At 39.3% G+C, this 26,184-nt stretch overlaps 1 protein-coding gene across 22 annotated transcripts in view; it reads left to right on the top strand.

The window, feature by feature from the left end:
* RIMS1 (regulating synaptic membrane exocytosis 1) overlaps window positions 1-26,184 on the top strand; it is a 303,442-nt gene that overhangs the window by 57,387 nt on the left and 219,871 nt on the right. For 17 of the 22 annotated variants that reach the window (XM_061460501.1, XM_061460496.1, XM_061460495.1 and 14 more), the window contains exon 2: window positions 7,131-7,235. The exons of 4 other annotated variants lie outside the window; for them this stretch is intronic. In XM_061460501.1, coding sequence (XP_061316485.1) covers window positions 7,131-7,235 — 105 coding nt within the window. The remainder of the gene's footprint in view (window positions 1-7,130; window positions 7,236-26,184) is intronic. One more of the 22 variants, XM_061460479.1, reaches the window with a different exon arrangement.

Raw genomic sequence — 26,184 nt, 5'->3', positions numbered from 1 at the left:
TCACTAGCCTGCTTCTAGCACCCAGCCCTCTCTGAAAGTTCCGAGGAAGGAAAGGGCAGATTCAGAAATTAGAGCCTAACCCTATATTCACTCTATGAGCACTTTCTCCATTTCGACTTTGTATGAACTAGTATCAGGCAGACTAAATCTTGCATCCTTTCGAAGTGCATTCTGTTTATATTCACTATTTAATAACTTCTGACAAGCATAGAGCTTATTCTTTCAGAAGTGTGGGTTTTGGGAAACCTGTATCTACTTTTCTGCAGATGTACAGGGCTGGAGAGTGACAGCCAGGCTTTCTTCTTAGTGTGAGTGACATAAGTGTAAGCCACAGTCCTTTTGGGTGGTGGAGGGAAGGTGATAATACTGTCTGATCCAGGAGAACTTTGATAAACATCAGGTACAAAACTGTCTATTCTGTTCTTGTACTCCTCCTCTAAGTTGCTGTTGAAGACTAGGCCTGTTGTAGCAAGTATTGCAGTCTTCATAGCTCTTCACTATAGGAAAAAAAAGAATGAATAACCCAAAGAACTGATTTAGAAGGAGGAAAAAAATGTATTTGCTGCATTGTAAAGAATAATTTTAAAGGCCTAGGGGGACATATGAGAAAATGGAAAGAAGATGTAAAGGAAAGGGAGTAGGAAGAATGAAGGCATGTACCATGTGAATGGAAGTTTGTGTGATTTTTAACTCCTTGAGTCACAGGAAACATGGAACTAGGGTTCTTGTTTAGGAAGTGTGAATCTAACAGTCTGAAATACCTATGAAAACAATGTTCAATTCCATATCATGGTTAGAAATGGCTATCATGAGAAGGGGAAAGGTAATCAGTATAAATGCATTTATTATATATTTTTTCCTAACAATTTATAGATTATTCTCGTATTTTGTAGAAAATAATGTTTGCTTTGGACTCCTAGCAGGATAAAGCATGTATAAGTGTGGGACCTTGTGTTTCTGCAAATACTGTTTTGTAATCCTTCTATCTACCAGTTTAGTAACTGAGCCAGTGGTTTCCCAACCCATGGGTTCATCTGTAAGTGAAGGCTTTGTGCCTCTGTGGCCACATTATGTAGTTTGAGGAATCTTTTATCGTCATTGTATTGTGATTCAGGGTCTACAGCTTGTTGTGCTAGGGATTATATTAAGGTTTAGACTCTTCCAAACTGGAAGAATTTTAAATGTAAGCTGTGGGTTTAAATCATGTATTACCAGAAGTTTGCATATGGCACCTGTGTACTCTGTTGGCACAATTTCCTCTGATATAAAAGGCTTTTTTAAAAAAATCCAACTTTTTCCCCCTAGTTGTAGTCTTCCTACCGAACAGAAACCATCATTTTTTTTTTTTTTTCTTTTTTCTTCTTTTTTTTTTTCCCCCTTTTGTTTCTTTAGTCGATTGCTTAGATGTAACATTACAAAGCTTTGTCCAGGTTTGGACTGGGATGAGGAAGGATTGGCAGTTTTCCCTGGAATGTCAGTGAAACTGACTGCTGCTGTTCTAGCTGGACTGCTGGATGTGCTGGTGTTCTTCTGTTATACACTTGGAAATCTCATACAAATAACTACAATGTGTTAGTAATCAGCCAGATGTCCACTTCCAGTGTAGAGATGTTTCATACTTACTGTGAAATCAGTGCAGAGTCTGCAGCAGAGCAAACATGCAAGTACTGTACGTGGGCGCTGAATCATCTAATGGGACTTGCCATGCATGCTCTGGCCAACTGAGGCACTTGGACTTAGTGGCCATACTTCACATGTTGTTTGAGGCACACATCCATATTTCTGCATGGGATTTTGTAGATAGAAAAGTGAAGCCAATGCTCTTCCACAGGGAGGTGGAGAGAGGAAAACCTCTGCTGTAGTTATAGGTAAAGTTGCCCAAATAATATCTGGCTGTCAACACTGAAATAAAAAAAAACATAGACCTTGCTGAATTTATCACCAATAGTGTTGTTTCAGTAATGTCTGCACTGGAAAACTGCTGCTGCTGGGTAAAAACTTAGTGTAGCTTTAATCCCAGCCTCTGGGACACAAACCACCATTTTATCTATGTGTTCCTGTGTGTGTGCATATATAATTTTATGAAATATAATACATATAAAATGATAATATTGTCCATCAGATTTGAAAAATCATGGCAGTCAGGTGAAATTCCTGATGACTGGGAAAAGGGAAATATAACCCCCATTTTCAAGAAAGGGAAAATGGATGACCTGGGGAATTACAGACCAGTCAGCCTCACCTCTGTGCCTGGCAAAAACTTGGAGCAGATTCTCCTGGAAGGCATGCTAAGGCACACGAAAAGCAACAAGGTGCTGGGTGACAGCCAGCATGGCTTCACTAAGGGGAAATCCTGCCTGACCAATTTGGTGGCCTTCTATGATGGGGCTACAGAACTGATGGACAGGGGTAGAGCAGCTGATGTCATCTACCTGGACTTGTGCAAAGCGTTCGACACTGTTCCACACAACATCCTTGTTTCTAAATTGGAGAGACATCAATTTGATGGATGGACCACTCAGTGGATAAAGAACTGGCTGGATGGCTGCACGCAAAGAGTTGTGGTCAATGGCTCAATGTCCAGCTGGAGACTGGTAATGAGTGGTGCCCCTCAGGGGTCAGTATTGGGAGTGATCCTGTTTGTTCAACAATCTTGTTGGCAACATGGACAGTAGGATTGAGTGGGACTCTTCTTCAGGGACTGTAGTGATAGGACAAGGGGTAACAGGTTCAAACTTAAACAGGGGTAGTTCAGGTTAGCTACAAGGGAGAAGCTCTTTACTGTGAGGGTGGTGAGGGACTGGAATGGGTTGCCCAGAGAAGTGGTAAATGCTCCATCCCTGGCAGTGTTCAAGGCCAGGCTGGATGGAGCCTTGGGTGACATGGTTTAGTGTGAGGTGTCCCTGCCCATGGCAGGGGGTTTGGAACTTGATGATCTTAAGGTCCTTTCCAACCCTAACCGCTGTATGATTCTAAGAATAAAAATAAATAATAAGAAACAGTGGTTAATCTCTCTTTGTTTCCTGTGGTTGGTTGTTCAGTTAAATGAAAGTAAAATGATTGCAGTATCCTCTTCTTTGTGACAGCTTTTCAGTTTTGGAGATATTAGTCACCAATTCATGTAACAAATCCTCTTAGAAGATGGCCCGTATCCTACAGCCTTTAATTTCTAATGGCTTATAACAAAATGGATGTGAGTATACAGTTGAGACTACCCTGGAGTTACTGACTCAGAATTTGGTGGCTTGTTAGCACAGTTCTAAAATAAGGTTTTTGTTGCAGCTCTTTCCTGGGACAATAAGAGCATCTGCCATCCAGACAGATTTCTAAAAGTATCTCTTAAAAACATACTGAAATAGTATTGCAAACAATAGTAGTTTTCTCTTGTTCGTAAATTATTAAGTTTATCCATGGAGTCTACACCAAAATCACTTCTCCTGTCACATTTATCTCCATCTTGCTCTTTGTATAGTGCAGGAGGTGCTTGGAGAGTTCTGGGGTTTAGTTCTTCTGTATTAAATTTCCAATTTTTTTTTTCCTGCTTGAAGGTCTATCTTTGGAGTGTGCAAGACCTTGAGGAAGAACATTCCACACTTTATCCTGTATGCCTTTTCAATCCAGTTCTCTTTCTAGGTTTCAGGAATTTGTTTACCTTGTTGCTTTCCTCTTTTCTTTGGCTTCACATTCTTTTTCTGGGACATATTTATTTAGTGTTAAGTTATTAGTACAAAGAAAGAGTATTAAGTTACTAGTACAGGCAACAACAAAAGAAAGAAGAATAAACTCTCTAAAAGGATAAATAATACTGAATTTATACCCCACAATTAAGGCTGGTAGGAATCAGGCTTCTGCATTTTTTCTGATGGAGTATCAGCTTGCTCTTTTTCCATGGTCTGACAGCCATTTTCCCATCACTCGTGCTTCAGTCCTGCATGCTTTCATTTTCATTCTTTTTGCTCATGGCTCTAGCGCTCAAGACCTGTCCCAAAGGCCTCTTTATATAAAGCAGTCCAAAGCTTAGCCTCATATGTTGCATCAGCTGGTGGGAAATGAGCAGATGTCCTAAGAAATCATCCAAGCACATGAAGGGAGAGTGCTGCCAGCGATACACTTAGGGCTCTCGTGCCCATTAGAAGTTGGAGTCGATGCCTCTGAGGTGGAGGGGTCCAGAGTGCTGCAAGATCTGCTGCTCCACCAGAGTAACAGAAATATGGATGGGAAAGATCCTGTTCCACCAAAATGACTGGGAAAATGTCATGGACTGTCCTTTGTTCTTCCCAGTTTCCATCTCTGTTAATTCTGGCTGGTATTTTCTTTTGCAATCAGGACAGGATAGTGGGAGTCACTTGGGTTTCTCTTCTCACCCATTGTAACATTGCTTTGGAGGACAGACTAGGTCATGCTTTGGTGAGGGTATCAAGAGGAATGCTCTCAGCAATGCCTCAGTGGAGGGTAACTTCCAAGTTCCTTTATGGCAGCTAATGAACGCTGAGTCTGAGTTGAGTTCAGAGAGTGGTGTGTGAAGGTCTTAGCAAGGTGGAAAGAGCACTCAAGAATCTTTGAACTGTAACTTTGTGTTTTCTCCTGTCTATAGATAGCCATACCCTTGAGAGGGTTGCATGTGTCCAACTGGCAGATGCCAGGCTAACTTTGATTTCCCTTTTCCACCTGGTGTTATGTAAGGAGGGGGTCAGCAGAACTGCTGCCTTGGACTTCTGGAGGGCAGATTTTGGTCTCTTTAGGAGTCTGGTGGACAGAGTCCCTTGGAAGGCAGTCCTGAAGGGCAAAGGAGTCCGGGAAGGCTGGGCATTCTTCAAGGAAATCTTAAAGGGACAAAGCAGGCTGTCCCTGTGTGCCGAAAGACGTGCTGGTGGGAAAGAGACTGGCCTGGATGAACAGAGAGCTTTGCTGGAACTTGGGTTAAAAAAAGGAGAGTTTATGATGTTTGGCAGAAGACTGGAAGTTAGCAAATGCAATGCCAATCTAGAAGAAGGGCTGGAAGGAGGATGTGGGGAACTACAGTCTGACCTCAATGCTAGGGAAGGTTATGGAGCAGATCATCTTGAGAACCATCACATGGCATGTATAGGACAACCAGGTGATCCAGTCAGCATAGATTTATGAAAGACAGGTCTTGCTTGACTAACCTGATCTCCTTCTATGAGAAAGTGACCCTCTTAGCGGATGAGAAAAAGGCTGTGGATGTTGTCTACATAGACATAGGTAAAGCCTTTGACACTATTTCCCACAGCATTCTCGTGGAGAAAATACCTGTTCATGGTTTGGATGGGTATACTCTGCACTGGGTAAAACCCTGGCTGGATGGCCAGGCCCAAGAGTGGTGATAAATGGAGTTAAATCCAGTCACAAGTGGCATTTCCCAGGGCTCAGTATGAGGGCCAGTTCTGTTTAATATCTTTATCAGTGATCAGAATGAGGGGATTGAGTGCACCCTCAGTAAGTTTGCAGAGCACACCAAACTGGCCGGGAGTGTTATCTGCCGAAGGATAGGAAGGCTCTGCAGAGGGATGTGGACTGGCAGGATCGAAGGGGTGTGTCCAGTGGTATGAGGTTCAACAAGGCAAAATGCCAGGTCCTGCACTTGGCTCACAACAACCCCATGCAATGTTACAGGCTTAGGGAAGAGTGGCTGGAAAGATGCTCGGCGGAAAAGGACCTGGGGGTGCTGGTTGGTGGAGCTGAGCATGAGCCACCTTGTGCCCAGGTGCCCAGACAGGCAACAACATCCTGGCTTTTATCAAATAGCATAGCCAGCAGGGCCAGGGCAGTGATCGCCCCAATGTACTCAGCACTGGCGAGGCTGCATCTAGAATCCTGTGTGACCAGAACTGGTCACATCAGTACAGGAAAGGCACTGAGGTGTTTGAGCAAGTTTGGAGAAGGGCAGTGAAGCTGGTGAAGGGTCTGGAGGAGCAGCTGAGGGAACTGGGGCTGTTTCACCTAAGAAGGAGGCTTAGAGCGGACCTTATTGCTCTCTACCTGAAAAGAAGTTGTGGCAAGGTGAGTGATGGTCTCTTCTCCCAAATAACAAACGATATGACAAGAGATAACAGCCTCAAGTTGCACCAGGGGAGGTTTAGATTGGATAGTAGGAAAATTTCTTTGCTGAAAGGGTTGTCGGGTATTGGAAGAGGCTGCCCAGGGAAGTTGTCGATTCACCATCCCTGGAGGTATTTAAGATGTGTAGCTGTGGTTCTTAGGGACATGGGTTAGTGTTGGATTTTTAACAGTGCTAAATTAACAAGGTTGGACTTGACCTTATAGGCCTTTTCAGCCCCAACAGTTCTATGATGCTATGAATTTTCTGTACTGAGTAAATATATTTGTTGATTTACAGGATAGCATAAAGCCTGAAGAAAGACCTTATGGCAAGCCCACCATGTTTTGGGGAATTGTAGAGTCAAATGCAGAGTCTCTGTAATTTTAAGGAACCTATAGAGGAGAATGGAAAGCTGCTTAAAAGCTTTCTGGAGAGGTTCCTTCCATCCTGTTTAGGATGAAGGACTGTAATTCTGAGAAGGCCCTTCTGTGGACTTCCCTACAGAGATTTGCTATCTTCCATCCCGGATCTGGTGTATCACATCTACAGTGAGATGCAGGGGCAGCTGTCAAATCCCAGATACTTTCTGTAGTATTTGATTCATAAGGGTATCAAGTTGGAAATTCCTACGGAAAGGAGCAGACCATGCACCAAGTATAATTTATTCAGGGTTGCCATCAGAAATGAAAGCCTGGCTTCTCATTTACTTCCTGCGTGCACTAGAAAGCTCCCTCTTTAAGCAGCTTGATTGTCTTTTACACTAGACTTCTGTGAAGCTCTGTGAACATTGCTTACCATGGAAGTGCTTCTGCACCTGCTAGAGCCTGAAAATAACTCATTTCCTGGAGTAATTTTTTTTTTTTTCTCATATGAGGCTGGGAGAAGATAGTTTATCTTGATTATTAGAAACAAAAATAAGCCATGCCACATGCTTCTCCAGGGCTCAGTTGTTTGATTAAAAGTTTGTCATGCTGAAAGAGAATCAAATAGGAACAATACTAACCTTAAGCTTTGGTCTAAAGAAGAGTTACTGGCTTAAAAGCAATTTATTTCTCTCTTGTTCTTTCAGCTTGGATACCAGTGGAATTAGTGATCCTTCTAGACATGATTTCAAAACTGCTTCATGGGAGAAAACTGCTTTCAGTTGGTCAGACGGTTCTGTCTTAAAACAATGGTGATATGTTAAAAATGTCTTGTTACTGCGTTTTAAATTATGTAGCTTTTTAAGGCTTTGGAACTTTGCTGCAGGTGATAGTGATGATAACTTGCTTTTTAAATGTACACAAGTTTTCCATCTACCTGAAGCAGACCTTTGCTATCGGGAGGACAGCAGTGTTAAAAAAGTGCACAGAAAAATCTTTGTCCATCAGTCAGAGTAGTTGGGGAGTCATGAATGAGAGAAAATACTGAACATGAAATACTCATGCTACTGTGACTATTTTTAAGTCTTAGCATGCTAGCACCAAAAATTACATTTCTGGTAGTAGTTAAAATGTGAGAATTTGCCGATTTAGAAGATCAATGAAATGAAAAGATAAGCTGCAGTGAAGTGACACGCTTTGAACAGTCTGCCAGTACTTGCTTGCAAAAAAGGAAAAGAACTTAAAATACAAAATTTTACCAAAACAAATAGTTAATGCGAGAAGGTTGGGAAATACATGTATATATTTAATTGTAGGAGTATTCAAATGAAGTTTTGTGGTATTTAAGCTGTTATTTCAGAGGACTTCTGAATCTTTTAATTTCAGTAGCAACCATGTTTTCACTTCACACATATATTCAGGCAGAGCACGTTTGAATTCTGAGCCAGAAAGCACTTTAAAATGTACCTGTAGTATATGAGTGAACTCTCTTGTGTGAAATCATCTTGCTGATGATCAGGTCTGTTACTGTAAAGGTTTTAGGGCTGATGGATGAGAAACAGCCTTCAGATACCAAGGGGTCTGCACACAAAGTAAGGACCTAAACAGCTAAGCAGATCATTTGTTTGAGGTTATCTGGGATTAAAGTTGTGTTGGGATATGCTGTGTTTCTCTTCTTTAATGTTCTTTCTGTGTGCTTGCAGGGCACTCATCACCATGGTGTTTTGCTTAGGTTTAAAAATAGAAATAGTGCTAGCAAGTTGTAGTTTTTTTTTTTTTAAATTATTATTAATTTTTGGAGGAACAGGTTGCTTATTTTGTAGAAGCGGTTATATACAAGAGAGAAGGAGGAAAAAAATTGATACGCTGTGTAGGGCTACTGTTAAATCTCTCCTTGGATTTCTTTGAAAGAATTTTTGATTTATCAACCCAGTGAAGCTGTTTGTTTATATCATCTGCTATCCAGGGGTTTTATTTTTTTTAAAGTTCAACCAAAGAGTATCTGTAATGCCCACAAGCCAAACTGTTTCAGAAGGCAGGCAGAAGAAATGACTGAGGTTGGCTATGATGCCTTAGACCACATTTTGGTCTGTACCTAGAGTCTGTGAAGGAAGCCCTCTAGGTGGTCATGTCTGACAGGACTTACCATGGCCGGGAGTACATGTCCCCAGTTTACCAGCCCCCTTTAGAAAAGTGATGTCGGAAAACATCATAAGGTAACATAGCTTGAGCTCAGAGGAAGGCTAAGTACTCCCACTGCATGTAGTACATGTGAAGAAGGCTGAGAAGATTCCTCCATGAATCTTTCCTGCAGGAGATGTTGCCTTCAGTGAATGAACAGAGGCAGCCTGGCTTGGTGGAGTCATTTGTAATACAGAAAAATTCTGTCAAGTGTGACTTCACTACTTCTCCAGCACAGGAATGATGACCTCTTCTTCTTAAGTTCTAGGGCAGTAAAGTAGATTAGAAGGTACTCCATGTGTCTAGTACTGTCTGCATCTGATAGTGTTTTCTAGAACCACACTATTTTTGTTCCTATTTTCTGAGAAAGCCAAGAAATCTGTCTAGGTAGTAGAATGGGAGAGAATGCTTCAGTAATTGCTCTGATTGCTTCTTAGCACCTAGGGGATTTTTTAGGTTGCCTTTATCACTACCTTTCTGCCATGTCTTGATGAATTTGATACTTTCAAATTGTTGTTTTAACTCAAACCTTGTGATTTCAGAGCAGTATTTTAGTGAGTTTGCCATGTTGTGATAGAAGCCAGGAGAGATGCTTTCAAAAAAAAAAAGGAAGCAAAATCCAGTTATTTTTTTTCTTAGACTGCAAATAAAAAATACCCAACTCAATCATATTATTGTCACCTATTGTCTTCAGTGAGCAGAGTTAATGCTGTTCTGGGTGCCCTCACTCTGCATTTCAATCCATAACATGTACTATTGCATTGCTTCTTCATGCTACGAACAGTTAAAGGGAGACTTGCAGTGTCACTGAAATATTTTTTTATTATTATATAATTGAAATGTGCTTAATTCTGAACTTTTTAGCATAATTTTTATAGCAGAATTTACACAGCGTGTAATTTTATCCTTATATTTCATTATCTATATTCTCACTAGTCGCCCAATTAAGAAAACTCGGAAAGGATACTGAGTCAATTAAATGAGCAAACTGGCCGTTTGCTATTTAACAAGCTCTTTTGCATCAAAACCTACATATATTAATCTGATGTAGAATTTCTCTGGTTCTGATAAAAATGACAGACTGTTGCACATCTATGCTGGAAACATACATTGCTTCTTCAAAACACTGTTTCAGTTGATCAACAAATTATTTCTGTCCTCTGTGGACAAAAGAGCTAAGATATGTACAAAAATATCTTTACAAGTCACAATTATCTCTTTGAAGTGCAAGATAACTGTGATTTGATTTGAAGGTTTACGTTATTTGAGGGAGAGAGCAGTTCAAAAGTGTTGAACCACTTTACCACCACCCTGTGGTAAAGAAAGCAGACAGTGTTTAAGAAAAAAAAATTAAGATGTGCAGGAGATTATCATTTGCATTGCATTGAAAACATTAGGTGATATTTTATCAGCGTGTGACCAGTAGCACTGAAACATCTCATTGATTAACAGTGTTTTGGATAAGTAAGCACACTTTAAAATCTTACATCTCAGTGTTAAATGCAACTTTAAAATATGGTTTCAGTTTAGACCCCGCCTCCATATTACTAGCACTAAAACCAAAAAACTCATTAGTAATTCTAGTTTATTTATAAATGTGTTAATTGGATTCAGTCACAAAATGTAAGTGATTTATCATCTAACATGAGAATAAAGAATTGGAAGGGCACATAATCATTTAAACAATTATGTCTATTTTTACACCATTGGTTTTGTAATTTGGTATGTCATTTATGATCATCCTGAGTAAGCAGTAGGTGGGTTGAAATTAATTTCCTATAAATTCTTTTTTTTTTTCTCATGGAGGGACTAAGGAGTCAAAATTTTACTGAGGTAAAGTGGATCCGTCCTACATAAACGTGTAGCGTTAAATGGAGGGTGTTAAATGTAGTTCCAAAGTGGCAGTGTAAATAGCTATTCTAAATACATGTATTAATCTAAACTTCAGGAAATTCAATCAGGTAGGATGAAGTCTGTAATAGGCTGTCACTTTGAATCACATGATAAAGCAAAAGTGAAAATGTATCAGTGAAATAAATCAGTGAAAATAAGTATGCCCATTAATGTATAAATATTGTTTTGGAAACAAGATCCGAATCTATGATTTAAATTATAAGTAAATTCAATCTTCATGTAGGAAGGGGAAATGCCCTATAATGAAGTGATCATTTAATAAATTTCATTAGTTATTAAGTCAAATCTTTTGAAGTATTTTCTATTAGTGTGTTGCCCACACTGGTATGGTACCAGCACAGGACTAGCGCAGAAGCAAGAGAACAGATCTGGAAAAGAAGGTGAAGGAGGTGTTTGCTATATAAGGCTTGCAGATGACAGTAATTTTGCTTCCAACACGTCTTTGCAATATGTCCTCCTTCATTTTGTGTTGTTATGTAGAAATCTCTTAAAGTCATTGTACAAACAAAAAGCTTTAGCTGCATGCATTTATTTCAGCTTCCTTCATTGAATTGGAGAGTTCAACAACCAAACACACCATAAAACATGGCTGGAGAATAAAACCTGCATCATTCCTGCATCCATTTTAGCAAAGAATGATAATTAAGTTGTTCAGAACAGCTGAAAGGCAAGAATCAAAATACAGCTTGACTACCTCTTGAGCATAAATGATTACATTACTTATTGTGATTTAAAGTGAGAGATAGCTACTTTCCCTTCAGATGGAAGATTTTTGGTTTGGGTTCAGGAAGTTTTTTCCTGGCATGTCTGATTTTTCCCACTTCTGTAATCCTGGATTGATTTCTGTCTTCCAGGAATGAGGAACTGGATGGGAATCTTCTCAGCATTTGCCTGTCTTACCATAAGCTAGTAGAAGAAGGTGGTAAAACATCAACTGTTCTTTCCTTTCTTTAGTGACGTTTCCTAGTATAGGCAACTGTGAGTGTGCCATTCACCTTTTTTATTGGGGAGCCTGGTGTTCTGGAGTTGAGGGGAAGCAGTTGTTTTATCCTGATGTATCTCGAGCTGCTAGAATTAACTCTGCAGCTGCTTTGTGACTTCTGCCCAGGTGGACAAATGTGCAGGAATGGTGTTCAGGGCATGTGAGGTTGGCTAAAAGGTAGAGATCAGTGTTCTCTCTAGAGATTAAAGAGTGAGAAATTACACCATCCATTTTTTTCTTTTAGAGAGGTAAATCACATACTTGTGATCAAACCAGTCAGAGATCTCAAACAGCAGATTTTAGTTATAGCCTAGAGTGGGACGCTGTAGGTACTCTAAAGTATAAGCAAGAAGCATTTTCTTTTATTTTACTCTGTTATACTCTGGTCCTGTAAACTATATGTTTCCATGCTTGCTTCTTCACTAGGAAATAAAGGCTACAACACAGAACAACAAAGTAGTTTCTGTTGGTTATGAATTTGGCATAGCTTTAAGCCAAAGCCATTTCCAGTCATACATTGTTTAAAAGTATACTTTCTGAGCTCTTAATTCATATATTTTGTTTGAGACTGTCAGTGTTTGGAATAAGTGCTTTGAGAATTTCTGTCTTTTGCCTGTTACCATGTCAAGAATGTTTAAAAAATGCACTAGCAACCTATTGGTAGCTTACTCTTTTGCTATACTGTAATAAAAATATTTCATAATACCATACCAGATAAATATTTAGAAAAATATTTAAAATTACATAATTAAAATTTAATATGAAAGTAAGAATCCTTTTAAGTCATTGGCATAGCTTTTGCAAGCAGTGGACAGTGTTTCAGCAGCTAAAACCAGCAACCTATCCTATGCCAATTATTTTATCTGTCAATTTATCATGTCATGTTGCGTTCAGCATCAGCTTAGAACTTCGGCTACCAATGTGATGTGAAATTAAAACTAATTGTTCTGTTCTTCAGAAATCCACATAACATTACTGTGCTGTACGTGACTGAGCGAGTGGCTGCGTGGTTCTGAGTTACTGGCTGGGCTTAAACCACAACACATGTGATCTGATTTTGTGTTGTGCTTGCTTTTGTTTGCTGTGATCTTCCAATGAAGCAGGCAGCAACATCTCAGAAGAGAGGAAGAAAATTGCTATCAGTGTTGTCTGTGCATAGAACACTCTCCTGTTGCCTGACATGATACCAGGCTTTTGCATAACACTGTTCTTTATTCTTTAATTGGCCAGCCATATGCACTGAGTTATTTTTATTCCTTTGGACCACAGCACACTTATCAGTAAAATGGAGATCATTCTACTCTTAAAATAAAATAAATAAAGCTTATTGAGGTCTGTTGAGTGAAATAAGAGCTATTTGCAATAATGAATAGCAATAGAAATGCAATAGCAGTGACTATTTGAATATTCCTCTCCTTTCTTCTGTCCTTCCTTCCTTCTGTCCTTCCTTTTGGATTTCTCAGTATGTTAAATTATCTGTAATTATCTTATAGTATATGGTCTATCTGAGTCTTTGTCTTGCCTTTGAGCACCTTGATAAATCTTGAAAGGAGTAATTTAAACTCTTTACAGCTGCTGAAATTTTAATAAGATTACTTGGTCTGATAATATACTTCTCTCTCCCATTAGAGTTTATATTTCAGGTAAATTTAATTGCCTCTAAGCTACGTGCATCTTGAAAAATTATCTCAAAATAATTTGGATTTCTTTTATCCTGCCATAAGTCAAAGGATTTATTTGCTTAATTTTTTAAACCTTAGACATAGTATGTGGCAACACAAATTACCAGCTTTGGTAGCTTTTTTTTTTTTCCATGTAGGAAATTTTGAATGTGATGGGCTGATTCTGATGGCAGCAGACTGTGGTTAGAGCTAGATTCTTTTGTTGCTGTTTAAGTTAAAAACATGAAAAAGGTGCAGAATGTAAAAACTGTTTTCAATGAAGTAATACTGGCAATATAGAAAAGTAAAATATATTATTTTCCTGGACCACTTTCCACCTTCCTGTGTGTGTGAAGTGAGGATTCACTAGCCTTCTGGGATGCTGTGGGCTGCACAATGCTGAGCAGTTTCTCTCCCTTGTTGGTAACCTCATGGTGCATGGTGAATGTTTTTTTGAGGACAGATTGGGTGTCTCAGCTAACAAAGAATGAAAAAGCCTCTCAGGCTAATATAGCCATTCAGACTACATGCTTTTTAAGTTCATTCCATGTGAAGTTCATGGAGTCTCAATCCTTGGAAATATTCAAGACCTGACTGCAAGCCTGACAGGCAAGCTGCTGTAGCTGACCCTGCTTGAGCGGCGTGGGATTGTGCTGGAAAACTTGAGTGGTTCTTATGAAGCTTGATGATGCCATGATTCTGTAAAACTAAATGCATAAAATTGAGATCTAAATCAGGGCATGTCTATATATATTAGATTGCATAGGCCTCTGACCTCTTAAATGAGGCATTCATAATGAAATTGCCAAAATTGTCAAGTTCCTGGATTTTTATTTTGATTCAGTTTGAGTTTTTATATCATCAGGATGACAATATTTAAGGTAGTTCTGTGTAGGTGTTTTGACATAATTGTAAAGCTTCAGTATCATGTATAATGAATGCTTTGTTTCTTGGGAACTTCCATTAGTATCTCTTACAAGCATGTGAAGCAAGTATTATGCTTTGAATTCACATAATACTTAATCATTTTATACAACCAGCTTCATATTCAGCCAGAGGTTCATAAACTACTTTACTGTTGACTGGATGTCCCAGTCAACAGTGGCAAAAATGACAGACACTGCCATTAGTAGCGGTGTCGACAGCAAGTAATACTGTTGGCATGGGAAGTGATCATCTCTGTGTCGGGCTGCTTGCCAGTCTGAAGTCATTAATGGTACTTGTACTCAGAGCGGCTACTCTAATGGCCTTTTCTTAGGGTCTGCATTATGGTAAGTCCTATTGCTGTAATTCCAGGCCTCCTACCAGACCTTCTGACTGGCAGAACTTGGAACACAGTACAAAGATAAGTTTTGGCTTCAAATGTTAGTTTCTTTTTAAGATAAATGCTTTAATAATGCAAACCATTTTTACCTTCATTATTACTGTCATAGATTTTATTAGATGAACCAAGAATATTTTAGGGGGACATTAACTGCCCTTAGGTGCTTTCATCTTTTTGAAGTTACAGCAAATAAAGCACTTACCACTTCTGAAACCACATGTACAGATGGATCTCTGCTTCCACATTAACATGACAGACAATGCTAGGAAAACTTGGTGTCTGAGAAGCCTTAATTTCAGGTAGTTTGAGATGAAATTCTTCTCATCTACATTTCCTTGTCATCTGAGCTTCTTCCTAGTCAGTGCTGTCAAAAAGTACTTTTAGAGAGCACTATACTGAGAAAAGCATCTGCAATAAGTTGAAGGGTAATCCTTTGTATCTTCTTTTCTACTAACATTAACTGTGAAGAGGCTTTAGGAGACTAGTTCCTTGTTTTTAGAAAACAAAATTATTTCAGAACTTAACAAAATTTCTTCCCAAACCTATAGGGTTTTAAGAGACTTGCTCCTGCATATTATCATTGATAGCTCTTGTATTTATATATTTATCCTTCACTTCCTTCTTTATCTGTTATCTCAAGAGCTATTGAAAAGATCTAGAAGCAAGGAACCTCCACCAGTTGACTGAAGTCAGTCAGCCTTGAGTCTCATTGACTCAACTCAGAGTTGAGTCTTTGAGTGTAGGTACCCTACTTCTTTCTTCAAGCTGAACAAGCTAGGTGATAGCAGAAACCTCCCAGTAGCTAAATTTATGTTTTACTAAGATGATATAAAACAAGGTAGATGTTTAACTAAGGAAACTCTGGTCTGCTGGGTGATCTCATTATCTGAGCCTCTTGAAAAGGAGGAATTGGGCTAACCTCAGTTTTCCCGAGCTGTGCAAACTCCATGAAGTTTTCTCTGGTCTCAAGAGCAGTGCTCTTCCTTCCAGTCCATCAGTGGTGTGCCTTGAAAGTTTTCCTGGCAGCTGGTCCATGGCAGGGACTGCAGGTGCTGAGGAGTTCTGAGGAGTGAAGCAGTCTCTCCTCTGGCCCCAAGGAAGTGGTCAGCACACTGGAATGGGGCAGCCTTCCTCCTGTTCTTCACTTGCATCCTTTCTGGGTTAAGCGTATACAAGGTAGGTGTGCAGTAAACTGAAAACAAACTAAGTAATTCTGCCATCTGTTATGAGCCATCTAAACGGAAGTAGGATAAAATAAGAATCTGTAATAGCCTTAAAAATATAGTGCAGTTTGGAGAGAAATCAGGTGAATGTTTATATAACAGCTTGCCATGGAAAAACTTAAGTCATACATTTTTGAAATGCTAATGATTTTAAAGCTTCTTAAATATAATTGGTGAGTTTTATCCAGATATCACTTCAGAGTCACTGTCATCCTAGAGCTAGGTAGGGCTCTGTAAGTGCCTTTCTTCCTGAATAGGTGGACGAATTCAACTTACATAATTTGCAACACATAGTTATTGCTGCTCTCTTTTCTTTCACAAATTAGTGGTTTTAATTAAACTTTTTGTTTATGGTCAAGCTGCTTCTGTTTTGGCTGACTTCACCCCCTGTAGGAGCCATTCTGTCCAGTGACGCAGAAAACCACGTCTGTGATAAGAAGCTTGATGAATCACGAACAGGCATAATTTATATAGAGGATTGCTCTTTTATTATACAGGATATGCAAATGAAATGGCCATGGGACAAGATTTTCTGTAACGGGACTTCATACAGTCTTCTCTGAAATGAGGATCAAGCACGTTATCTACAGAAGTTGGGGAATATACCTCTTGAGGTTTTGGTCAGTTGTTTACTTATGATAGATGTGGTTATCTTTCAGAAGGTTTCAAAGAGACCAAGGATATTCGTGAGCAGTGTAGTTACCAAGCTGCTGCCTATTCACCAAACTCTTCTACATTCCCCCCCCCTTTTTTTTTTTTTTCAAACGGGAGAATGATTTTTGTGGGCTTTTTACAGTTTTTGGTGTAGAAAGGCATATTACAGCACCCTGAAATTCTTTAAATTGCTTCCAAGCAAAACACAAATTTTAGCAAAGAAAAATTTCTAGAAGTTTTCCTCAGCTAAAGCGTTCAGATAAATAGTCTGGATCCAGGGAGAATGACAAAAAACATCTGTTCTTCAGGAGTGAAAGCTGTTCTTCACAACAGAGGAGTTTTCTGTAGGCTTTGCCTTTCAAGTATGTTTCTGGAATTCAGGTCATGGTTTTACAGTAGGCAAGAGGAGGATGAAGAGAATTCTTGATCTTAAGGCATTGCATTAATACAAATTAGTGTGGAAATTGGTTCCTTTGTATTACAGCATAATTTCAAAATCAGTAGCTTATGGAATGTACTTACTAAATAATGTCTGTCTAGTTGAATAGACTTAATTGCACTTCACTGAGAAGGATGTAACCCCTTTTGAGGATTTCTTTCTTATTGATAACATTTGTATTTATAAATATATATATATATATATGCAAAAAAAAATTTACGTAATATCCCAAGCTGCTAACCTAAAATTAAGAATATGACTGTGGGAAGAAAGTTTCATACAGTACATCAGATGGGCTGTTTATTTCATTATGATGATAAAGCATATCTATTTTATGAATTAAGAACCATTTTGAGAAAAACAGGTGGTGCTAAGGTTGGGACTGAGTCAAGAGGCATCATACTTGCAGATGAGGGAAGTGGGGATAAGTAACACAATGTGCTGTTGGTAAGAATTGTTGACCCACTCTGCTCTGTGCTGTTGAAAACATCAGATCTTCAAACAGTGGCACATGTCTCTATTAGAAAGTGTAAACTGTTTCTTGCTTGTTACCTGTACAGTAATAAGAATTAAGAGTTTAATTGGAAAAACTTAGAATTGTGCACTTTCTTATGATTTCAGAGAGGCTTTTTTAGGCCACCCAAGCGGAAGGAATTTCTCTCTTATCCTTAATGGAAGTAGTTTGTCCTGTGTAGGTGATTTGTCCTGAGTAAAGCTGGTTACAGATGTGCCAAACCTGCCTTCAGTTTTACCAATTTTAGCAGTCAGCTGTAAGGATGAAAATGAAGTTTATGCATTCAGGGACATGTAGCAGGAGCTCAGCGTTTTAGGTGTGCATAGGCCTCCCTTGTTTTTTGTTGTACATCAATGTACTTCCTGCTGCTGTGTGGAGCAGAGTTCAGTCTTTTGAGCTGTTTTGTAAAGAAAATGCCAGCCCGTTATGTACTTGCATTGCAAAGTGCAGTATGGAAAACTGAGTGTCGGTGTTAAGTAAGTGTTGCCTGTCAGCCTTGGCAGTCCTGCACTGTCAGTTTTCCATGAATGATAGTTAGATTATTTTTGGATAACTTATTCAGCCAAGCTAGTGAACAGTTAACCTTACAGTATTTTTTGTAAGTCTGTCCCGAGTAGTTACTGTTGCATGTGTTCAGTGCTGTCTTTTAGTGCACCGGAATGAATTTTTACTGTGATACACGTTTAGCCACATATGTAGTTGCTGCATGCAACTTCAATATGTATATGTGGTCCATGAATTCTTCAGAGTTGGAGACAAATAGTGACTTCTCATGTCCTTTCTGGATGTTTCCAATTCTCCTTTACCAACAAATTCGAAGGTACTGCCAGGAATTGTAGTGTTGAAATCATGTTAAAACAAAATAAAAAGATACAAATAAACCTATATCTCAGAACTGGACATACATGGGACCTGATGGGATGCGCTCACAAGTGATGAAGGACTGGGGAATCTGTAATGAAAGGAGTCTGAGAGAGTGTGGACTGTTCAACTTGGAGAAATGAAGGCTTAGAGGGGATCTTATCAATGTGTATAAATAACTGATGACGGGGATTGAAGGCAATGGAGCCAGACTCTTCTCAGCCATGTCCAGTTACAGGACAAGAGGCATTTGACAAAAATTGAAAACAGTAAAACTCCATTTGAACAGAAGAAAACACTTCTTTATTGTGGGAGTGATCAAATACTGAAACAAGTTGCCCAGGGAGATTGTGGAGACTTCATCCTTGGAGATACTCAGAACCTGAGTGAGCATGGTCCTGGAAAACCTGCTCTAACTGACCCTGCTTGAGCAGCAACGCTGGACAAGGTGTTCTCAAGATGTCCCTACCAAACTAAATGAATTTGCATGTGAACCAGACTTACTACACACCCTATTGAAGGTATACATTCAAGAGATAAAGAAGTAGCAGACTATTAAAGGGAAGTATTGGAGGTTTTATCTCCACAAGTATTTAAAATTTCACATTTTGTAAAATGGAAGCTTTCCAAGTTTCTTCCTCCCATATACCCTAAAGTCTTCTACCTTTCTTGCCTTGTGTTTGCTCTATCCTGGGGTTTCTTGCAACTGCTGGTGCAAGTGTCCTTTCTTCAGACCTAAGCATCATCTCTTCTTTGGCAGGCAGTTTATTCTCTTCTTAAGGAATCACACTTGCTTGGATTTTGGTTTGTGACTGGAGTTTCCAGATTTTATTCATTTTTCTTAACATGCTTTTGGATTCTAAACAATTAAATAAAATTATTGTAATAAACTGGAAAGGCCAGTTGTGACTGTCTCTTGCCCTTGTTGCTCAATGCTTTTTGCCTCTTTTCCCACTCTGTGGTGGGAGGCCTGGCAACGATTGAAGGCAAGGAGTGACTGGGGTGATGGGAGAGTGAGACTGGGACACAGTGACCTGAAAGACAAATAGAAGACGGGAAGTAAAATTAGTCGAATTTATTAGCGGAATACACAGGAGGGTTATGTGAGGCTAATAAGTAGGCTTAGGGGAGATGCAGCAAAGTAGAGCTGTGGGATGTTTGTATTTGCATAACATCGGTGTATGTAATTTTATGCAAGCGTTCTTTCAGACTTTGCAATGCTTTGCTAAGAGTAGGTGTATCCCGCAGCCCTGCTAAGAATAGGCAGGGAATCTTAGGAAAATCATGATTCAAAAAAATTGGTAGGAAAGTAGAAAAATTAAATAGAAAGTGGAAGAGCATAGCAGAAGAGGTGATAGGGAAGAAACAGCACAACTAAAAGTCAAGGGGAGGAAGAAGATGGCAGTAGTTCTGTAAAATATGGGAAAGAACTAGAAACATGTATCTGCCATCTCTGTGAGGGAATCATGCTGAAAGCTGCTCAACTATATACCGGTTACGTCATTGCTGTTCCTCACTGGAGACACTTTCTGAAAAATATTTGCCACTCCAAATATTTTAGAAAGTTTTATGGAAGGCTGTTACATTAAAAAAAATATTTAAGAATAGTGGCAAAGATTCCTGATTTATCTCAGTTGACAAAGATTTAAAGTCAAGTTTGAATGTGTGATCTAGGTGCACTTAATAGTTGCAGAAATAATACAGTCATTCACAACAAGTTTTTCATTCGATGTTTATTTGCACTCTGTGTTCGCTTCCACTTGGGTGCTGGAACATACTGATTCTCCAAGGGGACACAGTGCCCTAATAAAGTGAGAAAATTGGCCTTTTAAAAGGAAGAGGCTTATGGATATCTATAAAAGTTTTCTGTTCGTAACAGTCTTAATATCAAGAAGCTGGTGTTTAACTGTTTAACACATGAAGTTACCTGGATAATGTTGCTTTTCCCAGAGAAACTGCTTTTTAAGCTCAGTCCACTTTTTCTTTAAAAATACTCTTAATAAGTGATCATTCGTATGGTGATCAATGTGAAGAATTGTGTATTGGTATTAACTTCAAATGAGATTTTTCCTCTTATTTTTCTTGGCTTTAGATGTGATGGATTGCCAAACTGTGTTACCATGATTGTACTCATGTCATAAATGTTTGTCTGGCTTCCACAGGGTTTTGTTAGGGAGCTGTGTAGATCTTCGTTAGCAGGAAAACTCCTAAATCCTTGAGGAGAGTTTAGTCTCTTAAAACAACTAAGTCTAATGCTATCTACTTCCACTGTTGTCATCCACTTGTAGTTTCTCATCACCAGTTTATCTCATGATCATGTATTATCTCATCTTAGATACTTTTGCTGCACTGTGTGACCTGTATAGTAGGGTGCTAAAGTCTTCTGTGCGAAGTTGGGGAAAGTGAAAGGTAAGTGGAACACTTAGCTTTTTGCTGTTATAATTGCTGAAAATGTTTTGGTGCCTTCAGAGAGAAGATGGTTGAGAAAAGCAGAACATAATAGTGTAATATTTATTTCCACTAGGATCTCTTCTATTTTTGGAAGCACTGCAGGTCTCATAGAAATCATTTTACAGGGGAAAAATACATAAATTAGTTCCCTACTTCTCAACACTGCTTCTCTGTCATTTTTTTCCCCTCTTCCCAATGTGCTTTTAAAATTAAGACTTCTTAGAAGTCTTTTAAAAAGTGGCCACTGTGGGACATGTTGATTTTATCTGCTCCTCTTGCTCATTGAGCCTTAAGTTAGATGATTGAAGTCAGGACAGCACTTGCAAGCAATTGAATTGATGACTTGGAAGAAAAGCTAGCAGGTGAATTCGGCAGGGTGTCCTTTTTACTGTGTAGCTCCTTGATTACCAAGAAAACAGTGCATGAAATTTCTGCAGATAGTTGATACAGGAAGTAACAAAATCTCCATCTCGTTCCCATCAGCAAGTAATAAATCTAGAGCTGCACGTGGATGGCGAGTGGAAGTGAGTGGATGATGCTGTGCTCCTCAGGAATCTGGTTTACAAGCTAGGAAGGTTTGACTATGGTATTGACAATTCAGTCTTCAGAAAATTATCAATTGTGCGATACTTGGAAAATAAAATCCAAAAGGAGCTGTTGTCTTCTAGCTTGCTTTTTGACCCATCATCCCACATAAATAATTCTGGATAGAATTAATAATGTAGATGTTTGGTGTTGGAAAGCAGGAGATATATGCTGTGAACTAAAAAATCTTGAGGTAGTTTCATCACACAAGGGAAAATTTCATTTATTTTCAGAAAAAAGAGGATTTACTTGTGTTTTATAAATAATAAAAGGTTCTGTTTGTCAAAACCAGTCTTATATAAGTAGTCACAGCTATTCTGGGTATAGAATCACATATTGTTTTTTAAGTTTCACCAATATTAGTAAATGTGACTTAATATCTTTCCAGTACAGTTTGTGCAGCGTTATAACTAAGCATTTCTATTTATGTGTTTTTTCTTTATGCATACTTTTGTAGATCTAATTCTGTTTACACACGCATTGAAATTAAGAAGCAATGGATGTATACAAGTAGTATCAGTGCTGTGATGAAGTGCTCTTAAAATAAGTATGCACAAGTAGAAGTGTCTGGAGATATAAAATATTCAGAGGGTTGAATTAATGACCGGGAAAGATGGTTCGACGTTTTGAAAGTTTCTTTTGAAAAAAGGAATCAATTATGGGTTAATATAAAGCTGTTTGATTAGCTGGCGGCAGTTGTCTCTGTGATGGTAAGGGGAATAGCTGGTGTGAAGTGGTTGTGAGCCAGCCGTGTGACCCAGGGGAAGCGCGTCTGGGACTGCATGGCCTGGGGCTGGGGCGTGGAGCTTGCATCTCCTTAGGGTGGATGGCATAAGGAAGAGGCCTAAGGAGGGCTGTCCTTCAACCTGGTATCTCTCCTGCAAATGGGGCACAGGCAGCCCTAATGTGCTAGTCTGGGTTTTCTCCAGGCTGACTGCAAGGAGGTGTTTTCACACTACCCCAAAACCAGGGAAGCTGCTGACTCCTCCTTCTTGGTGGCTTCTGAAATGCACCGTGCTTGTGAAGATGGAATTGTGTGTTGTGATTTAAAAGTAGCTCCTATTAGGCAATTTAAAAAAAAAAAAGAACTAGATTTTGAAGGAAGTAAAAATCATTAACTGTAAAAGATCTGTAGTGTAAGGTGTTTTGACATTCATTTCAAAATGCTTTTTAAGGACTTTCTGTAACTTCATATGAAACCCTATCTCTTCCCAAGTTCATTGTATAATAAATCCTTTGCTGAAAGAAAGTTGCGCATGTGTGTTTATATCTAGCTACCTAATGGGCTGTATAAGTAAGGATCGTGCTTCTTTGTCTAAATGATCCAAGTTGCTGATAACTGCTGTGGAGCAAATCTGTTGTCATCGGAGCTGAGCTCTGGAGGCTGGATGCTCATTTTGCTGAAATCTCAGCTGCTTTTTAAAAAATTCTTTTCCTCGTGGCAGAACTCAAATCATGTGTATGGTTTCAGTCAAAGTATCACAAAGTCACTGTTAATGTGGGCTTCTCTCACATGAATCTGATTTCCTTTTTCTTTGGTTTCTGTGTTGAAGACTTGTTCCATGGAATCATCTAAATATAAGACCAAGATTCACAGGGCTCTGCAATAGTAGTGTCACCTAATGTGCCTCCAAGATTCTGACCCTTTGAAGACATATATGTAACCATAAAATGCGGATTTTTTGGTTAAGGTTTTTAAACCTAAAAGGGGATTGTTTCTTTGCATTTGATTTCGTCCACAGGAGCTGCCATTTTATTGATGCTGTTTAGCACAGGGCCCAGTTTACAGCAGAATGCTGAGAAGTTTTTTATTAGAGAGCATTGGGAATCAGAGCATTTCCAAGTTGTGAAACATTCTGCGAAGTTTATTTTCTAGTTAAATGTCTAAAGGTTTCTGAATTAACCAAAATAGGTGTGAAGTTTACATCACAGGACTTGAGTCTTTCAGCTTTTTAATAAGACTATGCACATGCCATTTTACAGAGACTGTTCAAAGTTAGCGGGATGGTTTTGATCAGCCACCACTTCAAATCAGTGTTTTTGGCACTGGCTTTTATATGACATGATAGTATCAGTGAATAATCTGAAGGAATATCTTTGGAGTATGTCTGATAGCTACTCCTTTTATTTGGGTAGCAGCTACTCAGCCTAATGAAAAAACATGAGATTTAAGGCTCGCCTGTCTTATTTCTAACACAGTATTGTATTGGTATTTCTGTGTGGGTTTGTTTTTTTTACTACTGCTGTGCAGTCACTGCTCAGATGCTTCTCCAGCCTTTTTCACCATGCGGTTGAAAAAGCTTTTTAACATTTATCTTGATCATTAAGCAGATCAAATACATTGAAATATGTTTGGTATTCTGTACTGAATACGTGTTGTCCTGCTGGCATCATGCTAACCTCTCCTGTATAATGATGGTGTATAATTATCCTTCAGAACTGTGGTCGTGGTGTCAAGAGTCAAGTACATGAAATTTCCTTGGTTATTAATTTTTATGATTCAGAGTATAGTTCTAATTCAGGAGGGAGATGTAGGGAAAAATGGAATGTAGGGAAATTACAGATTTTAGAGGTATCTTCAGGAAATGGATTTTGGGGAGCAATCTCATGATTATTCTGAGCTTTTTGATAATTTCTGATTTCTTAAAATTGGTGTTATAGGATGTATAATGCTTTCAGTCCTTCTAGTAAAAATATTTTGGGAAAGAGAGGGCTCTCCTCATGTATTGTGTTTCTTTGGCTCATTTCTTAGTTGCTAAATGCTTCTTCTCAGGGTACCACCTTTCCAAGATCAGGAAAGGAAGTACTAATGAGCCATGGGACTGTTACTGACAGTCTAATGTAATTCCCTTTGTAGTCAATGTAGAGCAGAAGCAGCAAACTGCAGGCAGTTCCCCACAGGATGGAGAGAATGCCTATATTCCAGCTGCAGTAAAATGGGTGAAAATTATTGGCAGAGAATGTAATTAACTGATTATCTGACAAAAGTACCATATTTTAGTGAAATTCCAGTATGTGGAAGTACATAAAAACTTGATTGTGCTGGAGAGAACAGGCGTGGAGTTTCCCTGAATATGCAAAAGATGTTCACTGCAAGTGTCTCAAGTAAGACAGAAGCTGCATGTATGGGTGAAGAACATTCTGCACACACAGACAAGGATTAATCAGACCTGAGCCACTGGGAGATGACTTTCTGCTGTGTGGTAACAGAAAATATCTTTACATATCTTAACCAACTTCACAGGGATAGCTTTGGCTTTAGCAAACTCATTTGACAACAAATGTCATTTATCAAAATGAAAAAGATCTTGTTTAGATGAGGAAGAATCCCTTTCCTTGCTCCACAGTGGCTTTTCAAATGCTTTTGGTCTATCAAATGTTAATCTATATGTTAGTTTTATCCATTGGATTTTAAACACTAATGGTATCTGAAAATGTTGGTTGCTGGACCCCAAGTCAGATAGAACCTGTGCAACGTATGGGCTTGATCTGAAATTTTGTTAGATATAGTACACATTTTATAAAGCATCTAAGAAAATTTTTGTAGTGATTCCTGTAAATCTTGGTGGAGATTCATCTGTGGTTGTGGAGGAAGCCTGCAGATGTAACAAGACTGCTGTTTATCATCTTTGAAATGTTATGGCTATCAGGAGAGGTCTCTGATGACTGAAAAGTACAAATGTCTCCATCTTGAAGAAAAGCAACACCAAAGGATTGTTGGTCTCTCCATAGCACCTATGAAGATTATGGAGCAAATTCATCTTGAATCCATTTCTTGCACTTGAAAGGCAAGAATGTGATAGGGAACAGCCAGCATGGCATTACCGATGACAAATCATGCCTGACCAACCTTATTTCCTTCTATAAATGACTGGCTCTGTAACCAAGAGAAGGGCAGTGAATGTTGCTTGGAATGGACTTCAGCAAGTTCTCAAAAAAATTCTTCAGTAGTATCCTGGGTAGACAAATTGGCGATTGATAAGTGCTGGTTGAATCGCTGCATTCCAAGGTTGGTGAGCAGAATCCAAAATGCAGTTGGCCACAGGCTACTAGTGATATCCCACAGGAGCTGATGGCGAGGGACAGTGCTGTTTGATGGGAGTTCCCTCATTCCTACAGACTTGCGTGGCAATCTCTGGAATGTTGACTGAGCTTGGCTACCATCATTGTACCTCTTCTGTCCGTGTTTGGGACTTACTGACTTGTCAGTGAGGCTGCTGCCTCAGCCTGCCAGCTTTATCATGCTCAGTGGCTGGCTCTCGCTTTGCAGAGGTGCTCTTGCTGCTCACAGCAGTACAGCCGTGCATTTTCGAAAACTATGCTACTCAGAAGAGGGTGTTGGACTAGATGAAGTCCAGAGATCCCTTCCAGCCTGCGTAGTTTTGTTGCTGTGTGAAATGTGGCTGTGCTCCAGCTCACCTTGACTTATGGAACTTGAAATCACATTGACCGCTCAGTCAGCCCTTAGTTGTTGGTATTTAGTTATTTTTGTTAGAACAGATACGGAATCTCAGGCAGCTGTTTGTTGAGATAAATGTGATAATGATGAACTTCATTCTATTTTCTCTTGTCATGAGACGTAGATAAAGAGAGGGGGCAGATGGTTGAGACTTCTCAGCAGATTTCAAAGGAAATGCCTCAAGAGGACTGCAGAAGGGACAACCTCCCACTCTTTCAGAGCTTCAAGGACAAAAGCCTGCAAACTGTGCTAAGCTGGTATCTCTGTCATGGTTGCTGCTTGTCTGGGTACAGCTTCGTTTCCACAGTGCCTGTCTCCTGGTGTGTCAGAGGAACAAGCAAAGTTTGTCGTACGTGGTCTTGCACCTTGTGATGTGGTGATGGTTGTGCAGGCCCTGTGTTGAGGCTGACTCTGTGGCTGTCCCAGGGGAGTAACTACCGACAGGGGCAGGCTCAATGTGTTTCTGTTTGGCTGTTGGCTGTGCTCACAGTGGGAGATTACGAAGCAAGGGGT

Source organism: Pezoporus flaviventris, unplaced genomic scaffold, assembly GCF_033815535.1.
Source record: "Pezoporus flaviventris isolate CSIRO_AGI_PZ_B2104156 unplaced genomic scaffold, CSIRO_AGI_Pfla_v1 ptg000031l, whole genome shotgun sequence".
Classification (NCBI taxonomy): Eukaryota; Metazoa; Chordata; class Aves; order Psittaciformes; family Psittacidae; genus Pezoporus; species Pezoporus flaviventris.
This window is presented reverse-complemented; position numbering and strand designations above follow the sequence as displayed.